The 21,483-nt window shown below is 45.0% G+C and overlaps 1 protein-coding gene across 2 annotated transcripts in view; it reads left to right on the top strand.

Annotated features, from left to right (window-relative positions):
- Positions 1 to 21,483, top strand: part of LOC114240171 (zonadhesin) — a 138,692-nt gene that overhangs the window by 100,742 nt on the left and 16,467 nt on the right. For both annotated transcript variants that reach the window (XM_089736677.1, XM_089736676.1), the window contains exon 10: positions 16,359 to 16,556. In XM_089736677.1, the coding sequence (XP_089592803.1) occupies positions 16,359 to 16,556 (198 nt within the window). The remainder of the gene's footprint in view (positions 1 to 16,358; positions 16,557 to 21,483) is intronic.

The raw sequence follows: 21,483 nt of genomic DNA, 5'->3' as shown, positions 1-21,483 counted from the left end.
GTTCGGTCTTCGGCTAAGCGAGCGTGTTTTTATTTTCATCTGAGATCCAAAAAGCGCATGCAATTTTAGGGCGAGATAGTATTACGAAAACTATTTACTTTAAAAATTTTTTTTTGAGTACCGGAATTCAAAATTAAATTTAAAATCAATCCGAGACAGCGAAAGCCATTCTTTTTCTTTCGAAGACATTTAATGAAAGGCATGCTAGGTGCGCTGTCTGGAGAAAAGCTAGATTATTGGGAAACCATGTAGTAAATAGTTTTAGAAAGCTTCGCGCGCTTCAGCAGTTAATCTTAAGCCTTGTTTGGAGGTATGGACATAGGAAAGATGCAATTGCAATCTACCGAGTAGACCGATGGACAGAATGTTTTTTTCAGCTTCGCTAGGAGAGGTGAGCGCGCACGTGCTGTCAGGAGGAAGATCGAATGTCATTAATATTAAGAGGCCCTATCTATCTATCATATATCCCCTATTAAGGAGCATTAAACTCACCTCCATTCTTCCCATTTCTCTTCGCAATCTTTTAAGTTGAAGCCAAATTTGTTAAGAACCTGCTAGTATGGCGTTAGATTTTCGTTCAAATATAGAAGTTAAGAAGTTCTTCACAAGCCAAAACTTTTTAATATGTTATAGATTTCGCTGCCACAGCTCTCGCTCCTACTTCGCAGCATATAAGCTAACCACGTATCAATTTTTTTTTATTGCCCTTGTAGGCAGACGAGCACACAACCCACCTGATGGTGAGTGGTTACCGTCGCCCATGGACTTCAGCAATGCCAGGGGCAGAGCCAAGCCGCTGCCTAAAATCTTTGGTTGGCTCGTTTGTAACATCATGGTATTTGTTACTTTTTATTGTGTGGTCCTTACGTAGGTTTGTTTTCAACCGTTCAGTAAGCTCTGCTAGTTAGATATTCCGAGAAACTAGGAATATTTCCGGCGTGGAAGATGAAACTCCGACACTCAAGAAGATCATAGTGTTCTTTATACGCGTCCTTCAAAATAGTTCAAACAGGTGCAGTCCCTATGATTGTTGTTGGTTTTAGTAAGAACTTCTTTTGTGGAGTTTAATTTCCCTTTTTTTGACAATCCTTTTTGAACTCCACCTACTGTCTTTCCGCTTTATACGTATGATTTCCACTACCTACTCTATGATGGCGACCACTTGCCTTTATAAAAGTATAGATAGGTAGGTACTTACTTTACGCTGAAACTTGTTTATAAAAATAATTTATTTTTCTTTTGATTTTTATTACACGATGTTATTCCTTCACCGTGGAAGTCAATCGTGAACATTTGTTGAGTACGTATTTCAGTAGAAAAATTGGTACCCGCCTGCGGGATTCGAACACCGGTGCATCGCTACATACGAATGCACCGGACGTCTTATCCTTTAGGCCACAACGACTTCAAAAAATAAACTACTTCATAAAATACTTCCTCAAAATATCAAGAATAGACATTAATCAACTGAGCCCCACCCACATTGAATATGATCATCATCATGATTCTGCCAGTAATGTTCCCTTAGTCAAAAGTTGAATTTTTATGGTGAATTAAAGCAGAGCGTATTTTTTAAGTAAAAATCTGACATGAGCATAATAAACACTTATAATACACATGGATTGACGAAGTTTATTGCACAGTATCTACTTCGCCTGTCACCCCTGACGTATGGCTTCACATCTCTAATTACCGCGAGCGTACGTTTTGCCATGACATTAAGACGAAATGGCTTTTCTGTTTCTTTCAAAATCATTGTGTTGTTGGAGATGTTTATGTCGAAATTGTATACGTCGTCGTGGCCTAAAGGATAAGACGCCAAGTGCAATTGTATCTAGCGATGTAAGGCGTTCTAATCCCGCCGGCGGGTACCAATATTTGTAATGAAATACGTACTTAACAAATGCTCGCGATTAACTTCCACGGTGAAGGAATAACACCGCGTAATAAAAATCAAACCCGCAAAATTATAATTTGCGTAATTATTGGTGGTAGAACCTCTTGTGAGTCCGCTGCTCATTTCTGCCGTGAAGCGGTAATTAATGCGTTTCGATTTGACGGATGGGGCGGCAGCCTTTGATGTACTTACTGGACGGCATTTACGTTGTAGATGAGTTGACCGTTGAGCTCCGGTAACCACTTAACACCAGGTGGGCCATGAGTTCGTCCACATATCTAAGCGATAAAAAAAATGCACGAAAACATTAACATTAATATTAAATTTTATTTTTATGCCATATACACGATTCAACTAACAAATTTATTGTTAACTTCATCACTTTTTGAAATAGCACCGCAGTGCTTTTCGCGGGATTGATGTCTATGCGCCATTTTCGGAAGCACTGTTCTAAGGTTACGGCTGCGCTCTGGAGTTTTCTTGCGATTAGGGACTTGTTTCTACTCGAATAGTAAACAGTCGTGTCGTCGGCGAATGAAGCTAACTGGGTCGGCGGCGACCTCGGAATATCGTTGACGAATAAACTAAATAAGAGCGGCGAGAGGACAGATCCTTGCGGGACTCCAGCCGTGAGAGGTCGCGGAGAGGAGAGAGTTCCCTCGACTCGATATCGAAAAGTGCGTTTCGACAAGAAATCCCGTATGATGAGCACGTGACTATCCGGCACGTCCATGTGAAATAGTTTGAAAATCAAACCGTTGTGCCAGACTTTGTCCAACGCTTTTGCGACGTCGAAGAAGAGAGCTCCCGTATTAACGAACGGTTTTGGTCGAATAAGTTTTTTTTTTTTTTTTTTTTTTTTTTTTTTTTTTTTTTTTTTTTTTTTTTTTTTTTTTTTTTTATAACAAGTAAGAGGCAAACGAGCAAGACGGGTCACCTGATGGTAAGTGATTCACCGCCGCCCACGGTCACCAGCGTTTACGCCAGTGCGTTGCCTACCCAAAATGCAAAAAAAAAAATTCTATCAGAATGTGCTCCGCGAGGTGGTGCACCCGCTGTACGCATGAGTGATTTGCGCGGATCCGAATTGTTCATCGATGAGAATACCCCTGGATGAGACGAAGCCTCTGAGACGTTTGTACAGCAGACGCTCATACAGTTTGTCTAGAGACATGTATACAAATTTCGCGCGGATGGGTGGTGAACTCACAGGTTCAACCTGCGAGAATTTGCTAACACTAGTCCTAGCAAGAGCAGTGCTTCGCTGAATCTACTACCGAATCGAAATCGCTAGGTGATGGGGTCCAAGTTCGTCTAGCATAGTAATCGAAAAATGTTTATTTTTCTCTTACTAGGTGTTAAAGGAAAATAAATTGAGGGCTGCTGTAAGTTTGCTGTGCTGAAAGTTTAATATTGGCACATTTTTGTGACATAACTATGGCCAATAAAATGAATTTTTAAATACATATATGCAATAAAAAAGATAAATATAAATATACAAATATTTATATATCGAGGGGTGAAAGGCTATTTGGTTTAAGCGACATTTTTGCAACTTTACAGGGTAGCAATTTAAAGTTTAAAATTAGAAAATATATATCATTCTTCACCTATTACAAGAGAGTAAATTTAATTGAAGTTCAATTAAAAACATCGAACTGTTGATGCTTATACCAAATAAAACGTACAATTACTTACAAAGATAAAAATAGCGTATTAAGCGAAATGTCGCTTAAACAAAATATCCTTTCACCCCTCGATATACTTCCGCGTTTCAGTAAGTTATATTATATAACATAACAATGATTGGCAACAAATTCTCTTCAACTAGTAACGGAGCTCTTGTAGGCCGAACACAGAACCATTTAAACGTTTTAGTATATATTTGCCACAACTGTGTGTACTTGCATTGCCTAAAATATTATTAGATTCCGACAGGGGACTCCCCGACTATCACATATCACATCACATAATGTTGACGTGAATCTGTGCTTTTAGGTACCACAAGCACCGGTCACCGTCCTGACCGAACCAGTCGCTTGCGACGAAGGGCTCGACAAGCGAATACATGTTAGGGCGAAGCTGAAAAAGACTCAAGGCTATCAGCATAGGTAGGAAAAAAATAGCGTGAATCTCGTTAAAACTCGTTTCGCTGTTAGTTGCCGGTGCGTTCTTAAGACATACATTACTTTTTTGTTTGCCTAAAATAAGTTAAGTTTTCTTAAGTTAATCTTTGACGCCTACAACGTTTCCAAGTCGTATACTGAGGCAATTGCGGCAGAAGAACAACGTACAAGTAACATTACACATTGAAATTCAAACATGGTTCACACTTCACGCTAGTAAAGTGATCAGAAACTCGGCCAAAGATAGATAGGTATCACACAAATGAAATTGACAAAAATACCCTTTTTTAACGCGTATTTTTATAGCCTTGTGTTTAAAAATGTTTAGTCGTTCCTTACAAGGCAAAATAATAAGATATTCCGTGCCTGAACTAAGCATTTCGCGGAAGAGACGTAACTGAAAAGTCAAAGAGCCTCATGCAGTTCGCCACGAGTTGCCAACCACTGCACTGGCAAACTATTTTTATTTTTTATATGATTGAAACTTTACTGGTGGCCCGAAGGCCTTTCCAGTTTCACCAGGACAGGTGGGCGAGCAAAGGCTCAGCCAAGAGGGGTGGGATTTGCTAACAACTGCCCGAGCGCCTCCGAAGGAGACCTAACAACTCAAGAGCAATTGTTTCGCGAATGAATCTACTACCGGATCGGAATCGCGACCCGCTGAGAAGATCGGCGAGAAACTCAGCGGGCTGATGCATGAGTTAGGTTGCACGTCGACCTCTTTGTCGAGTTCGACGAGTACGGTTACCGGGGTCCCTAAGCCTGCCCCTAGTATTAGAGCTGAAGGCATCTAATGCAAAGGTTATTGGATCTGATGGATCCGTAAGGACGTGTCTAGGGCGTCGACGGTGACTGGCTCCTGCATGATCAGGATTCGGGGAGTAGTCAGCGGCGGTAACGATAAGGCGATTATCATGACGCATAGCCTTATCGAAGTATCGTTCCGACGCTGACTTCATGTATTTCCGAATTGATTCGAGGCCCAGGTCGTCGTGTAGGTCAACGTTCCTCACGAACCACGGAGCCCCGACAGCTAACCTGCAAAAGCGGGATTGTAGGGATTGGAGGGTGTCTATGTGTGTGCGGGCCGCGTGAGCGAACACCACACTCGCGTAAGTCATGACGGGCCTTATGCAAGTTTTGTAAAGTGTCACCTTGTTCCGAAGGGACATTTTACTCCGCTTACAGATCATGGGGTAGAGTCTACCGAGAATAAACGCGGCACGGTCACGGACTGATTTTATATGCGGGCGGAATGTCATCGATGCATCCAGGGTAACGCCCAGGTACTTGACCTTCCTGGCCCAGGGTATGGGTTGTCTAAAGAGAGTAATCGGGGGTGTGAGATTCCTCCTCCTAATTCGGGAGGAAATCCGTGTGGAGCTTCCCCTCTGAAATAGCACCGCAGTACTTTTCGCTGGGTTGATGTCTATGCGCCATTTTCGGAACCACTGTCCTAGGGCTAGGGCTGCGCTCTGAAGCTTCTTCGCGATTAGGGACTTATTTCTACTAGAATAGTAAACAGTCGTGTCGTCGGCGAATAAAGCTAAATGGGTCGGCGGCGACCGGGGAATATCGTTGACGAATAAGCTAAATAGGAGGGGTGAGAGGACAGAGCCTTGCGGGACTCCAGCTGTGAGAGGTCGTGGGGAGGAGCGGGTTCCCTCGACTCGATATCGAAAAGAGCGGTTCGACAAGAAGTCCCGTATGATAAGCACGAGACTATCCGGCACGCCCATGTTGAATAGTTTGAAAATCAAACCATTGTGCCAGACTTTGTCGAACGCTTTTGCGACGTCGAAGAAGAGAGCTCCCGTGTATAACGGTTTTGGTCGATTAAGCCCCACAAGAATGTGCTCCGTGAGGCGGTGCACCTGTTGAACGCATGAGTGATTTGTACGGAATCCGAATTGTTCATCGATGAGAATGCCCTTGGATGAGACGAAGTCTCTGAGGCGTTTGTAGAGCAGACGCTCATACAGTTTGCCTAGAGACATGAGGAGGCTAATCGGGCGGTAGCTCGTCGGATGATTTTTTGGTTTACCGGGTTGATGTATGCCGATAACGTCCGCTTCTTTCCACACTGCGGGAAAGATACAGTTCGCCATAGCGGCATTGAAAATAGATGCCAACATCACGATGAGTTGGACGGGTAGAAGTTTAATAACGCGGTTAGATATACCGTCGGAACCGGGAGCCTTGCGAGGACGTAGGTCTTTGATCAAGTCTTTAACTTCTATCGGGGTGACGGGTGGTAACGCATCCGATGGTGGCAAGGAGGCTCTGCGTTCTACCTCACTGTCTACTAATTCTACATGAACAGGGTCCACGGATTGAGTGCTGGGCGTGCACTGGGTTTGCAATGTATCGGCCAGCAGCTCTGCTTTTTCGTCATCATCGAACGCCGCGAGTCGGCCTGAGGGGCCTACGAGGGGGGGCATAGTTACTACCGTATCCGATTTGAGAGTACGAGCTAAGCGGTAGTAAGACCTTTGGGAGGGCGCGAGTCCTTCTAAGAAATCAGACCATCTGGCATCTCGGACTTCGGCGATGCGAGACTTTACGTCGCGTTGTAGGGCACGCATTCGAATACGATTTTCCGCGGTAGGATACCTGTCGTAGGCGCGTATCGAGGCGTTCTTAGCTCTAAGGAGTTCCCTAATATCGTCGGACAATTTGAAGCGGTGAAGGAAGTCCTCCGCTACAACTTGTTTCGATGACCTATCTAATGTCGAGGTGATACTGGCAAACTATTGTCCATAGTCTTAATTAATTAATTTGTCACTACACAATTAGGGCAGTTAAATAATTCGAGTTTTAAAACGAACATAAAAATCGGAATTTTCGGAATTATCGATTCGCGGAACCGCCCGTAAAAAACAAGTTCACGAAAAATACTGCTTAAAAATAATGATAAAATAATCATACACGGGTTATTTGAATATCAAACGCGATGTCGTTCAGTTTGTTCATAGTGTTGGCGTTCGTCAACATCACGTACAATGTAAAAGTTGGTTCGATCAATTGTAACGAGCAAATAAATATTTCTATGTTATTTTAACTTGACAAGTTTTATTTACACCACAGTTACATATTTTTTCCTACCTGGCTGAGAGCCTTGAGAGGCTATTTCAGTGTAACCTTAACTAGTAGTAGTAGTTAGTAGCTCACGGGGCTCAAACCTGACGACGTTGCTAACACGAACCCTAGCAAACGCCGTGTTTCGCAGAATCTACCGTTCCGAGTTTCTGGCCTTCAAGGCCGATCACACCGCGAGCCCTCTCGTGGACTCCGACGAGCTCGCTGGTCCTGCGTCGCCTGTACCTGCGTGCAAAGCTTCTGCATCGAGCACCGCAGCCTCCGTCGTGCCTGCCGTTTCCGCGTCGCCTATACTGGCGAGTAAAACTGCCGCGTCGTCCGCCGTGGCCACCGTTCCAGCTGCGCGATCAGCCGCGGCCTCCGTCGCGCCCTCCAAAACACCTGCTCGTAGGTCACCTGCGCCCGCCTCCTCGTCCTCCGACTCTGACTTTGAGGTAGAGGTCGACCTCGCCCCCGCCTCATCGACGGATGGATTCACCCTGGTACAAAAGGGTAAGAAGCGTACCGCGGAGTCTCGAGCTCCCGCGGCCGCTAAAATTAGCAAAGCCGCGAACGCGTCGCGCCCCCGCCCTCAGACTCCTCTGTTGCGCCTCCAGCCCGTGCCACTCCGTCGCCGCGTCCGGTGGCACAAAATAAAACCCAGACCCCTCCCCCGGTAATCCTTCAAGAGAAGGCAGCTTGGGATCGAGTTTCCCTGGCCCTTAAGGCCAAAAATATCAATTTCACGAATGCCCGTAACCTCGCGAACGGCATTCAAATTAAGGTTCGAACACCCGACGACCATAGGGCCCTCTCTTCTTACCTCCGTAAGGAGCGTATAAGTTTCCACACGTATACGCTCCCAGGAGGAGCGCGAACTCCGTGCCGTCATACGTGGCATCCCTAAAGAGTTTGATGCCGAGCTCGTCAAGGCCGACCTTCTCGAACAAGGCCTACCGGTTAACTCCGTACACCGCATGCACACAGGCCGCGGAAGGGAGCCATATAACATGGTTCTTGTCGCCCTCCAGCCTACCCCCGAGGGTAAGCAAATATTCAACATCCGAACGGTCTGTAGCCTTTCCGGAATCGCCGTCGAAACCCCACACAAGAAAGGCACACCTAACCAGTGCCATAACTGTCAATTATACGGGCCCCGAAAACAAATCGCCGCGTCGCCCGCCAAAACCGCCTCCGTGCTTATCAAAGCCTCGGCACCCTCTGTGTCGCAGGCTAAGCCAGCGTTCGTTGCGGCGCCGGTGCCCAGTGTCTCGGCCTGGGCAAAACCGCTGCCGTACACGAATGCGGCTACAACTCCCTCCTCCGCGATTTGCCCCGCCCCTGCGACTCGTCCCTCTCCCGCGACTTGCCCTCCGACCGCGTCCAACAATCTCGCTTTAGCGACTGATCAACTTTGAGCGCGTTAACGCTTTGGGCAACGCCATTCGCGCTGCATCCACTGCACAACGCTTTATCGCCGTTGTGCAGGAATACGCCGACGTATACGTGTCATTAAATACGTACGTCCTCCCCTCACTCCGCTGGTAATCAATGGCGTATATAAGTAGAATAAAGCCCCTATCCGTACCGATAGGATTTTTTAACGCTTACGGTATCGCAAATCAATGTGATCATGTTTCTAACTTTTTGCGTGACCATCAAATTGATATCTTTTTAGTGCAGGAGGCCCACGCGCCGTGACCCTAAATCGCGAACTATAACATGGTCAGGAACGACAGGCTCTCTGCTCATGGTGGTGGTACCGTCATTTACTATAGAAGAGCCCTGCATTGCGTCCCGCTCGATCCTCCCGCGCTCGCTAATATCGAAGCATCAGTGTGCCGAATCTGACTGACGGGACACGCGCCAATCGTTATCGCGTCCGTTTATCTTCCACCGGATATGATCGTTCTAAGCAGTGATATCGAGGCGCTGCTCGGCATGGGGAGCTCTGTGATTCTGGCGGGCGACCTAAATTGTAAACACATCAGGTGGAACTCACACACCACAACCCCGAATGGCAGGCGGCTTGACGCGTTAGTCGATGATCTCGCCTTCGATATCGTCGCTCCGCTAACCCCGACTCACTACCCGCTAAAAATCGCGCATCGCCCGGATATACTCGACATAGCGTTATTAAAAAACGTAACTCTGCGTTTAAACTCGATCGAAGTAGTTTCAGAGTTAGATTCAGACCACCGTCCCGTCGTTATGAAGCTCGGTCGCGCTCCAGATTCCGTTCCCATCACGAGGACTGTGGTGGATTGGCACACGCTGGGCATCAGCCTGGCTGAATCTGATCCACCATCGCTCCCGTTTAGCCCGGACTCTACCCCGTCTCCTCAGGATACCGCTGAAGCCATAGACGTCTTAACGTCACACATCACCTCGACATTAGATGGGTCATCGAAGCAAGTTGTAACGGAGGACTTCCTTTACCGCTTCAAATTGCCCGACGATATTAGGGAACTCCTTAGAGCTAAGAACGCCTCGATCCGCGCATACGACAGGTATCCTACCCTGGCAAATCGTATTCGAATGCGTGTCCTACAACGCGACGTAAAGTCTCGCATCGCCGAAGTCCGAGATGCCAGATGGTCTGATTTCTTAGAAGGACTCGCACCCTCGCAACGGTCTTACTATCGCTTAGCTCGTACGCTCAAATAGGATACGGTAGTAACTATGCCCCCCCCTCGTGGGCCACTAAGGCCGACTCACGGCGTTCGATGATGACGAAAAAGCAGAGCTGCTGGCCGATACATTGCAAGCCCAGTGCATGCCCAGCATTCAATCCGCGGACCCTGTTCATGTAGAATTAGTAGACAGTGAGGTAGAACGCAGAGCCTCCTTGCCACCCTCGGACGCGTTACCACCCGTCACCCCAATGGAAGTTAAAGACCTGATCAAAGACCTACGTCCTCGCAAGGCTCCCGGTTCAGACGTTATATCTAACCGCGTTATTAAACTTTTACCCGTCCAACTCATCGTGATGTTGGCATCTATTTTAAATGCCGCTATGGCTAACTGTATCTTTCCTACAGTGTAGAAAGAAGCGGACGTTATCGGCATACACAAACCCGGTAAACCAAAAAATAATCCGACGAGCTACCGCCCGATTAGCCTCCTCATGTCTCTAGGAAACCTGTATGAGCGTCTGCTCTACAAACGCCTCAGAGACTTCGTCTCATCCAAGGGCATTCTCATCGATGAACAATTCGGATTCCGTACAAATAAGTCATGCGTTCAACAGGTGCACCGCCTCACGGAGCACATTCTTGTGGGGCTTAATCGACCAAAACCGTTATACACGGGAGCTCTCCTTTGCTCGCCTACCTGTCTCGGAAACTGGAAGGGCCCCCGGACCACCAGTAACCCTTCAATCTTAAAAAAAAACTTTACACCCCACACTATTGAGTGTTGGAAGTTTCTGTGAAAAGAGAAAAATCGAACCATTCGTAACCACAGAAATCTGTATATTTCTTTTGATTTCCTTATTTAGATGTCTGTTACATCGATTCGCTAAAAAAAAAGGGCACAACATAGAGAAAATCAGGTTTTTTAGATCTGGATCTCGGTTTTTTCGGACTGTTGATTTCACCGAATTCCGGGTGCAGCAGTTGGCGTCAAAATGTCATTTTGAATGTTACTGTAATATGTATTCAAAAAAAAACATTACCTATGTTGTACATCAAAAATACGAAGTTTTACATCCGTTTTTTAAATTGCAAATTGCGCGTCTCACCGCGGGGCAAATCTAGTATCTTAATAAACATTGGTTTGTAGCACGTTCGTCATCACTCATTACAGACAGGCAATAAAAAATAAATAAAAAAAAGAGACACTTTGAACTTTCGTTTCACGGAATCAACAAAAAAACAAGTTCACGGAAAATAAATAGTGATAAAAACGGCTTATAAATAGTGATAAAAACTAACACACGGGTTATTTGAATATCAGCCGCGATGTCGTTTAGTTGGATCGTAGTGTTAGCGTTCGTCAACATCATCGTCCTCTGTACAGGTGATTGAATCAGTTTTCTTCTCTTAAAACAAACATTCTTGTTGCATTTCAGAATTTTTTTTTTTTTTTTTTACCACAGGAGAAAATCGCCGGATCCCCACCCGCACGGCAGGTGGGGTATGTGGGAGTCGAACCTCACTAAAAACTCCTGCCTCTCACAGCCGGCGCCCTTCCCCGGACCGGGCGGAAACCCAGTCGGAGCTATTGAGACGGCGGGACAGGGTTGACGCAGAGCACATTACATCCATCCCGCCGTCCCCCAGACCGGACCGGCGGCCGCCAGCAACATGACCGCCGGTTCCCTCGGTCGACGGGCCAAGAGCCCGATTGATAGTGCCGCGCTACACCTTGACCCGGAGCGGTCGGGGGAACGCGACCTGCCACGCCGCCCCACGCCTAGGTTCCTCCCCGCACAAAGCGGGTGGAGCCCGAAGCTCTTAGGGGGCCGGGTTACGGACGGGACCCCGGTCCCGACCCCCTGCTCGGCGGCGGCTGGTTTCTGCATAGTGAGGAGAGCTTTGCCTCACTCGCGCCGCCGCCTCCTTCTGCGAGATGGTGCACTCGCAGAAGTCGAGCATAGCCTTCCAAGACTCGTCGCCGCCAAGCATCGACGCCACGACTGCATTTCAGCTTAGACCAGTTTTGTTCTAAGCATTTCGAGTATTTCGGTGTTTGAAGTAACGTTTTTCCGTTATTTTTAGTTTAGTTTTTCCGATAAACTATCATCCGACAAAAATTGCGATCTGAGATAATGTCCCTTGTAGGTACTATAGTCTCTTATACTATCTACTCTGTGTAATGAAGGTCATAAGTTTGAAAAAAAAATGCAATCGGAAGTGAATGTGTGAAAGTGACTTGTTTAGATTCTCCTTGAGTGTAGCGTAAAATAATGCTATATTTGAATGACCACTGTTGATAGTTTAATAGCTCATGGACATCGGCAATTGCATTAGCTTTTTCGAGTCTCTAGCTACCGATAGAGACTCCACAAGAAGGAAAACGCATAGCGCTGTGGAATTATCGAGTAGAGAAATGATTTATGTAAAAAGCTGCCAAATTTAAATGACTATATTATCAAGTTGCTTGCCTTAGAAACTTAATTGTTTCGGTACTTGTGTACGATCACGACTGTATCACAAATATTAAATCTATTAGCATCTCGCTCGCTCTTCATCTATCAATAACCTCAAGGTCTAGCGAAGTGTCTCGGTACAAATAATCTGAATATTTGATGATTATGTTCCCAAATAATGTGTTATTTTTTTGTTTTTGTTCGCTCGCTTTTTTTAATGCACGCCCAATTTTTGAATGTGACGTAAAGTTACACATTAAAAAAAACCGCCGATGCGTTGACTGTGTGGAAGTTGAACCGACTAAATCTATTGCGAAGCCAGGTGACGCGATTCGCGCGAAGCTCATGTCTCCCCACCACCCTGTCCCTACTAGGCATGGCAGTGAAGACCGCCGGTTCGGCGTCTGTCGGGACTAGGGCAAGGGGATATCCAAAGCACGTCTAGACGGCTCATTCCCTCGCAATATCCCGCTGGATCAGAATCAGCATGGGTCGGGATCTGAGGTCATGTCTCTCGGATGCTCTTCCGCAAGACACGTGTATAGCAATTAGCAGCTTATACGCCGTCTTCTTTGCCGTACTTGAATGAAAAATTGTATGGATAAATTTTGGAAACGTGGCTAAAGATCATATAAAGCTCGAGCTTGCACTAAAGATCATCCTAATCTACTTAAAACAAGTCGCTATTTCAGATTAAAAACAATATATGTATTTTAATATACTTTTATTAAACGAGCAGTTAGGTGTACCTACATCATCAGTTATTATGTAATTTTAAAAACATGTTGTGAGCCATAGCCATTCATTATCTGTATATAATATGCCAAAGGTCACGAATGTCATCACAACACAACGCTACCGCCGCTATGTAAGAAATGATGTACTCCTAATCCGCACGTGAAATATTAATCAACTTAATGTTTGTAGGTATAATGTAAATAACAAATTGGCCCTTTCACACGATTTTATTAGCTTGACCTATATTTTCTACTTCCAATATATCCATGTAACGGAATCTTTCAACGTAATTTTCACCAAAATGGAGGCGTCCCTATTCGGACTATAAAATTTGGCCCTGTATCAAAGACACGAGTCTTTATTACATTAAATACATTATTTTTATTACTGTGCTCTGGATTTTTTTCTGTAGGTATTATGTAGGTACATACTTATTATTGAAATAAATAGGCAAGCAAGCACTTAAGGCGAATTTACATTACGAAATTAGTGGCATGAAACTAATTTCGTGACATTAGTTTTACAAACAGTTTCACGTGTAATTTAATACTTTCGTAATGCATGCATTAATTTCAAGCATGCAAATTAGTTTCGTGCCTTGCGCGATTTTTTGGTGAAATTAGTGTCATGCAACTAATTTCATAGTGCAGACGCGACGTGAAACTAATGTCGCGAAAGGGTCTGCGTTGTGCGGACGTGTGTATTGTTAGTTCGGACGCGCTTCAAGCGTTGAAAATGGCAAATCAACGATGGAGTACAGAAAAATAAAATAGATCTTATTAATGAATATCAGCGACAAGGGTGTCTATGGGACCCGAAACACCTACAGTAAAAAATCAAAATTATCTTCACTCATTCGAAAATTGTTTTTATTACTCTCAGGATCTTCATCTGCTAATTTAGAGACTAACTTCATTGCACCTAAATGCCTTCTTGTTGACCATCCTCGAATCTACCAACTTTTTTTTTCTTGATAGCCTTTTTTTAAGTTCATAGGTATATAAGCATTTCTTTAGCTACATTGAATATAGCAAAATATAGCTTTGATGCTGAAGGCGCCATGGTTACTGCGATACTGTGGATTTCGCGACACTAATTTTTTTACGAAATTACTTTCGCATATATCGAAACTACTTTCGTGAAACTGAGTTCAACGTGCATGACACTAATTTCGTAATGTAAACTCCGCATTAGTATTTAGGCGATTATGAAATCCACAGATATCACAACAGTTATGATGCCACCAAGTCGTCTTGTGAAAATAATCAGAAGTAAATTTCTCAATGAATTTAAAAATTTCAGCTACTTGTCGAGAAAACGAAGAACTCTCCTGCCTTCAAAGTTTATGCAGGCCTCAGAAGTGCATCGAAGAACATGCCCCCGTGTGCCGATTAGTTGATCCGGAGATATGCGAATTTGGATGTGCCTGCAAATTAGGATATTTGAGAGACAAAAATGGAACTTGTATACCGCAAGAAAAGTGTCCAAGTAAGTCGTAAAAATAAATTCTGAACCCTGAAAGTCTTTCCTAGGTCTTTCAAGAGCTAGGTATGAGAGTCCGACAAGTTTTATTATGTATCCAATGTGTTACGCAATTTCCTCGACGTGGGCCTAATAAAATCATACAACAGAACCGTACCGCGATTCAATCTATATCTATACTAATATATAAATCTACAGTGGTTTTTGCGGATGTTCCGTTATAACTACTGAACCATGCATCCGGTTGACTTGAAACTTGGTATCCATGTAGAAAATCGTTGGTAGCCTAAGCGGCTTTTTTTTTCGGGCCGGGGTCGAACCTCCTACGAGGTCCCCGCGCCTAAGGGGCGCACGGGGTATGTGAGACTTGACGATCTGCAGATGTGTAAGTTTATTAAATAATGATAGTAGTTTTTCTCCCAAAAAAATAGTAAGTAGGTATGTGGTGGGTAAATTTGTGTTGCTGATAGACGAGGGCAGTACCAGGGGTACGTTAAAGCATATCCTTAATATAAGGTCAAGTTTAAGTTTCATGAGAAAAAGGGCAATATTACATAGCTGCAGTGTACTGGGAATTATTTTGTATTATTCTGTAGGTAAATCAATCTTTACGACGTACGGCTGCTAAGGTACTTTAATAACATTAGATATTCTTTTCAGGTGAACCATGTCCCGTGAACGAAGTGTACTCGAGCTGGCGACAGCCCAATTGTGATTCTGATAAATGCGAGCACAAATACAGGCGGCGGTCGTGCCCCTCGGACGAACCCTGCGAATCCGGTTGTGTTTGTAAAAACGATTTTCTTAGGGTTGACAATGGCACCTGTGTCGATGCAAGAGATTGTGAATGTAAGCCAAAACTTTAACATAGTACAATATACATACATTAATTATTGTACAGTATTTTTAATATTGTTACAAATCATCCAGGTTATCAGATCCAATAATCCCGGATAAATCTTGATGTAATTAGGTCCAAGAAATAATAAATAATAATAATAAATAAATAAATATTTAATAACAATCACGCCACGTTAACTGGTCCCGTGGTAAGTTCGTAAAGAACTTGTGTTACAGGTACCAGCTAACGGAAAAAAATGTAAGATTTTTATTATACACGTACATATATTTAATATTTAATATACATCCATAACCCTGGAAAATACATTTATATTTATCATACAAATATCTTCCCTTGGCGGGATTCGAACCCGCGACCCCCTTGTGTAGTGACCATGTCACTTACCACTACACCAGACGGCCGTCCAAGATAATATAACTACTCCAAGTATCTAATTATTGTTTTCAGCCCAGCTTTGTTCAGTAAATGAACAGTATTTAAGTTGCATCCAAGCTGCTTGTCGGTTCGAGAAGTGTTCAGACCTGGGGGGATCCCTCAGTTGCAAGGGGGTGTCGGAAAGGGAATGCGTCGGTGGCTGCGTCTGTAAGGACAACTACTTGCGAGCTAAGAATGACACTTGTATTAAGCTCAGTGATTGTGACGGTGAGTAAAGATTGGTTTTCTTTTCTCATGGTTTAGGATTTGTCATTTAAAATCCTTACGGATGGACATCGAAGGCCGATATTAATCACTTTCGGAATTCGTGGCCTAGGTTGACAGAAGATCTCACGATTCACTCACTTGCTTGATGGCTAATGTGTCATATATACTTCTTCTTCTATATCGTTCCCTCACTGCTGAGGATCGCGACCACATGTGACGTTCCTCCATAGCGTTCGTTCATGGGTTGCATGGACCGCATGGTACAGACTATACACCACAGCTATAATGCTGCCACTCCTACCACACCGAATTACATAGTAGAATCGATTGGAATAATAGCTATTCTTTCATTTAATTTGAAACTCGTCTATAGTAGGTATAGGTTAACGCGTACCACACGTTTCCTTAAAGGTAAATCTGGTCAAATTTGCAAAATTTCAGCTGACCTCTGCTCTGAAAATGAAATATACGCGAAATGTGTCCAAGCACAGTGCGGCCCAAAGACGTGCTCAACGAAGGACTTACCTATGCCCTGCCCATTGGTGAGGCAAGAGTACTGCAAAGCCGGATGCGTGTGTAAAGAGGGATATCTGAAAGACGATAGCGGTAAATGTGTCGCCCGAGAAAACTGCCCAAATTGTAAGTACCTCCGTTCGTTAAGTTGACGTGTTTTTTAAAGCCAGAGTTCAGAGGATTGTAACGACAGAGGTCTGTTTGACTCATGACAAACGAGTCTGAGACGTCCTGCTCCGTTAGGAGTTCTTACTTATTTAAAAAAACTACCTGATTCCGAAACCCTTTGTTTCAGTTTTAATTACAGGTAGTAGGGCCTTTAATTATGTCCATGCCGGTCGGTACCATTATTTTCTCTTTTATGTCTCGAAGCAAGGTTCGATTTGAAACTGAACACTCTATTTTATTTTTTTATTATTTTATTGCCTAGGTATGTGGACGAGCTCACAGCCCACCTGGTGTTAAGTGGTTACTGGAACCCATAGACATCTACAACGTAAATGCGCCACACACCTTGACATATAGTAAATGACGGTACCACCACCACGAGCAGTCAGCCTGTCGTTCCTAACCATGTTAAAGTTCGCGATTTTAGGGTCGCGACGCGCGGGCTTGAATGGCACTTGTATAACGGTTAGCGACTGCGATAGTAAGTACAATGAAAGTCAAATAATTTCAGTGTGTTTCTAATTTTAGATAGAAGAGCCGCCTAGTTCTAATTCCTACCGTAGCCCATAAACGAAAAAGAATGAATATTGTCTCTAGACTGAAACATGAGTTTCAACTGAACTCATCCATAAGGGTTCAATAAAAAAATCCCACTAATATTGTCCTAAGATAAAGTTAGAGGAGGTCTCAGTTACAAAGTCTCAGGTACAAAAGATGCTGCGTTTGTGTTTTGACTAAAAACAAGAATATACCTACCATACAAAATCATCCGGTCTCTCGAAACTGATATGCAACCTATCTGCTGGTGTCAAAGAGATACTCTGTTGCTCTATGCTTTACGAATGGCCTCTTATTCATTTAATTTAATATTCGTTATCATAGACCAGTGATTATCAAACTTATTTCTTTTACCGCCCCCTTTGAAAATCAATTATTTTTCAGCGCCCCCCATTTTTTATACACCCCTAAAACTTTAAAACCACAATTTCATTAATTTAATTAATAAATGTTGTATTAATTTTGGTAAATGTAGTACCACGTAGTACATATATATTTGTAGATGCTATTATTGTTTCTTCATATTATTATATGTCCGTACATTGCTACGAGCGTGTATTTACAAATTTGCAAAGTAAAAATGGATTCTTCTCATCAATATGTTTGTTTAAATTCAGAATTACCAAAATAAATTGCTAGTTCACTGTACTATTACTATGCTAATTTATTAGAACGAAACTATTTTTGTTGAATATCTTTCTCATTAATATAAGATTCTCATCATAAGATAATTAAAAATTTATATTTCGACTAGCAAACAACACTACTAACAATAATAACTTATTAAACTACGAATAAGCTAAACCTGGAAGTCGTAGAGGATTTCATTCATCTGGGCTCCGTCATAGCTAGTAATGGATCCTCCGAAAAGGACCTCAGAAGGCGAATCAGTATGGCAAAGAGAGCTATGTCCCAAATGGACCGTGTTTGGGTGGCATTTTTCTCTACGGCACCGAGACTTGGACCCTCAAGAAAACCGACCGCCAACGCATCGACGCGTTTGAGATGTGGTGCTGGAGGAAAATGCTCGGGATTCGTTGGACAGAACACAGAACCGACGAATCCATTTTTACCGAGCTAAAGATTCCAATGCACCTCCGCACTACATGCGCGCGGAGGAGTTTCGAGATCTTTGGACATATCGCCAGAAAGAGAGGTGACAATATGGAAAAGCTGCTGGTAACAGGCAAGGTATGCGGGAGAAGGCACAGAGGCAGAAATCCAATGAGCTGGTCGGACCAAATACGCTCCACTCTCAATACCTCAGTCCACGTTGCTATCCACACAGCCGAGGACAGGCAGGAATGGCGCAAGATGATGCAGGAGAAAGTTATTAGAGGAGGCCACGACCCTCAGCACTGAGGATTATCGACGCAAGAAGGAAGGAAACTACGAAAAATAAATTAATATCATTTCGTATTATAGATAAATATGGGTAATTTTTCATAGAATTTTAGTTTATAATTTAGAACTGGTTCAAATAAAAACCGCCGCCTAAGTCAGCGTTTGTAATAAATAATATCTATACTAATATTATAAAGAGGAAAGATTTGTTTGTTTGTATTCAATAGGCTCCGAAACTACTAAACCAATTTGAAAAATTCTTTCACTATTTGGAAGCTTCACTATTCCCGAGTGACATAGGCCATATTCTTTTTTGGAAAAAATTAGGTATCCTTACTAAAACTCCAATAACCCAAGGTGTAAAAAAAATTTACCTAAAATATTATTTACGTCGCGTGCCCTACGAAAACTATTGATGATAGAATATAATCATGTACCACGACTTTGTAAAAAACATTATTATTTACAAAAAGTGTCGCGACAGCATATGTCTAACTATTATAGTTATGCCGCAATAAGTGTTCTTTTATTTAAAAAAATGCCCCTGGTAAGACACGGAGTGCCCCCCTACCTTCGCCGACTGGTGGCTTCCTACTTGGAGGACAGATCGGTCACGTGTACCGAGCACGGTGGGATCGTGCACAGGTTCCCGGTCGTGCGCGGTGTTCCACAGGGGTCGGTGCTCGGCCCCCTTTTGTGGAATACCGGGTATGACTGGGTACTGAGAGGTGCCCTCCTCCCGGGCCTAAGCGTAATCTGTTACGCAGACGACACGCTGGTCATGTCCCGGGGGGGAGTTTTGCTGAGTTTGCTCGTCTTGCCACCGCTGGGGTGGCGCATGTCATCGGCAAAATCAGGAGACTAGGCCTCGACGTGACACTCAGTAAAACCGAGGCCATGTGGTTCCACAGGCCGCGGAGAGTGCCACCTGTCGATGCCCATATCGTGGTTGGAGGCGTCCGTATCGGGTCGGGGTGCAGTTGAAGTACCTCGGCCTCATTCTGGACAGTCGTTAGACCTTCCGTGTTCACTTTCAGAACCTGGTCCCTCGTTTGTTGGGGGTGGCCGGCATGTTAAGCTGGCTTCTTCCCAACATCGGGGGGCCTGACCAGGTGACGCGCCTTATACGAGGCACCCGCGTGGGGCAAGTCACTGGCCGTGGGGGTAGCGAAGTTGCTGCAACGGCCGCAACGCACCATCGCGGTCAGAATCATCCGTGGTTTCGCACCATCTCTTTCGAGGCGGCGTATGTACTGGCTGGGACGCTGCCTTGGGTCCTGGAGGCGGACGCGCCCGCCGCTGACTATCAGTGGCGGGCTAACCTTCGTGCCCGGGGCGTGGCGCGTCCCAGCCCCGGTGTGGTCAGAGCGCGGAGGGCCTAATCTCGGCGGTCCGTGCTGGAGTCATGGTCCAGGCGGCTGGTCGATCCTTCGGCTGGTCGTAGGACCGTCGAGACGATTCGCCCGGTTCTTGTGAATTGGGTAAATCGTGACAGAGGACGCCTCACTTTCCGGCTGACGCAGGTACTCACTGGGCATGGTTGCTTCGGTGAGTTCCTGCACCGGATCGGAGCCAAGCCGACGGCAGATTGCCACCATTGGGGTTGCGACTTGGACACGGCAGAGCATACGCTCGTCGCCTGCCCCGCATGGGAGGGGTGGCGGCGTGTCCTCGTCGCAAAAATAGAAAACGACTTGTCGTTGCCGAGTGTTCTGGCATCGATGCTCGTTGACGACGAGTCGTGAAAGGCGATGCTCGACTTCTGCGAGTGCACCATCTCGCTAAAGGAGGCAGCGGGGCGCGTGAGAGATGCACAGGCCCGTCGCCATCGAGCGGGGTCCAGGGAGGCGAATCTCGCCCAAGCCCTGGCCCTCTAAGTGTTTCGGATCTCCCTCACATGTCGGCCTGGGGACCGGCGAAGGGAGCCTAAGAAGACGACGTGCAAGCTGATCTGCACACGCAGATTACGCATGAGCATCCGGGTGATGGAAGGCCGGCTATCCTCAACCCACGCTGGTTCTGACCCAGCGGGTTATTCCGTAGGATAGACCATTCTAACCGGCGCCATCTAGGCGGGCTTCGGGCAGCCTGCCGATCGAGAGAGCTGGTGGTCGTGGCGCCGACGACCACCAGTCCGGCGTCCCGAGGAGGAGGGTGATGGGAGAGATGTGCTCCGCACTAAACGCCTCACTTTCCCTCCTTTGCCTTTTCATGAGCTGTCTCATGCGAGGTTTGGATGCTGGTTGTTGAGCGACAAGAGGTTTTAGTCGGTTCGACTCCGACATGCCCCGCCCTCCATCCCCAGTGAAGGGCGGAAGTCCGGCGATTTCCCCTTGACAAAAAAAAAACGTGTGGCACTCGGGAACTGCGGCGGTAAAGCTATTGCATTTTTTATCAACTTATGACATTATAATTAGACAATGATAATTTAATATTAAAACAATAATAAAACAAGACCACGCTATATTAAACCTTAATAAAGGCAAAACCTTAACTGTCCCCTTCATATTCATAAGCTAAACCGCGCGAGAGAGAGATGGGCAGACTTTTCATGATGCGCATGCAGTGTGACGTCACGCCACGCGCTTATTCACAAACACTACACAAACGCAACGTGTGAATGTGTTGAACGCGAGCTACATGGTAGGTGGAGTGAGAGATGTTAGGTTTTTTTCGTTACGGAATTTCATGATTCGATCGCCGCGCTCAAGGCCCGCGATAAAAGCTATGCAATAGCTTCTTTTTTTTTTTTCTTTTTTTATTGCTTAGATGGGTGGATGAGCTCACAGCCCACCTGATGTTAAGTGGTTACTGGAGCCCATAGACATCCACAGCGTAAATGCGCCACCCACCTTGAGATACAAGTTCTAAGATCTCAAGTATAGTAACGACGGCTGCCCCACCCTTCAAACCGAAACGCATTACTGCTTCACGGCAGAAATAGACAGGGTGGTGGTATCCACCCGCGCGGACTCACAAGAGG

The sequence above is a fragment of the Bombyx mandarina genome, chromosome 22, assembly GCF_030267445.1.
Source record: "Bombyx mandarina strain Sakado chromosome 22, ASM3026744v2".
Lineage (NCBI taxonomy): Eukaryota > Metazoa > Arthropoda > Insecta > Lepidoptera > Bombycidae > Bombyx > Bombyx mandarina.
Note: the sequence above shows the minus strand (reverse complement) of the source record. Positions and strands in the feature narration are given on the sequence as shown.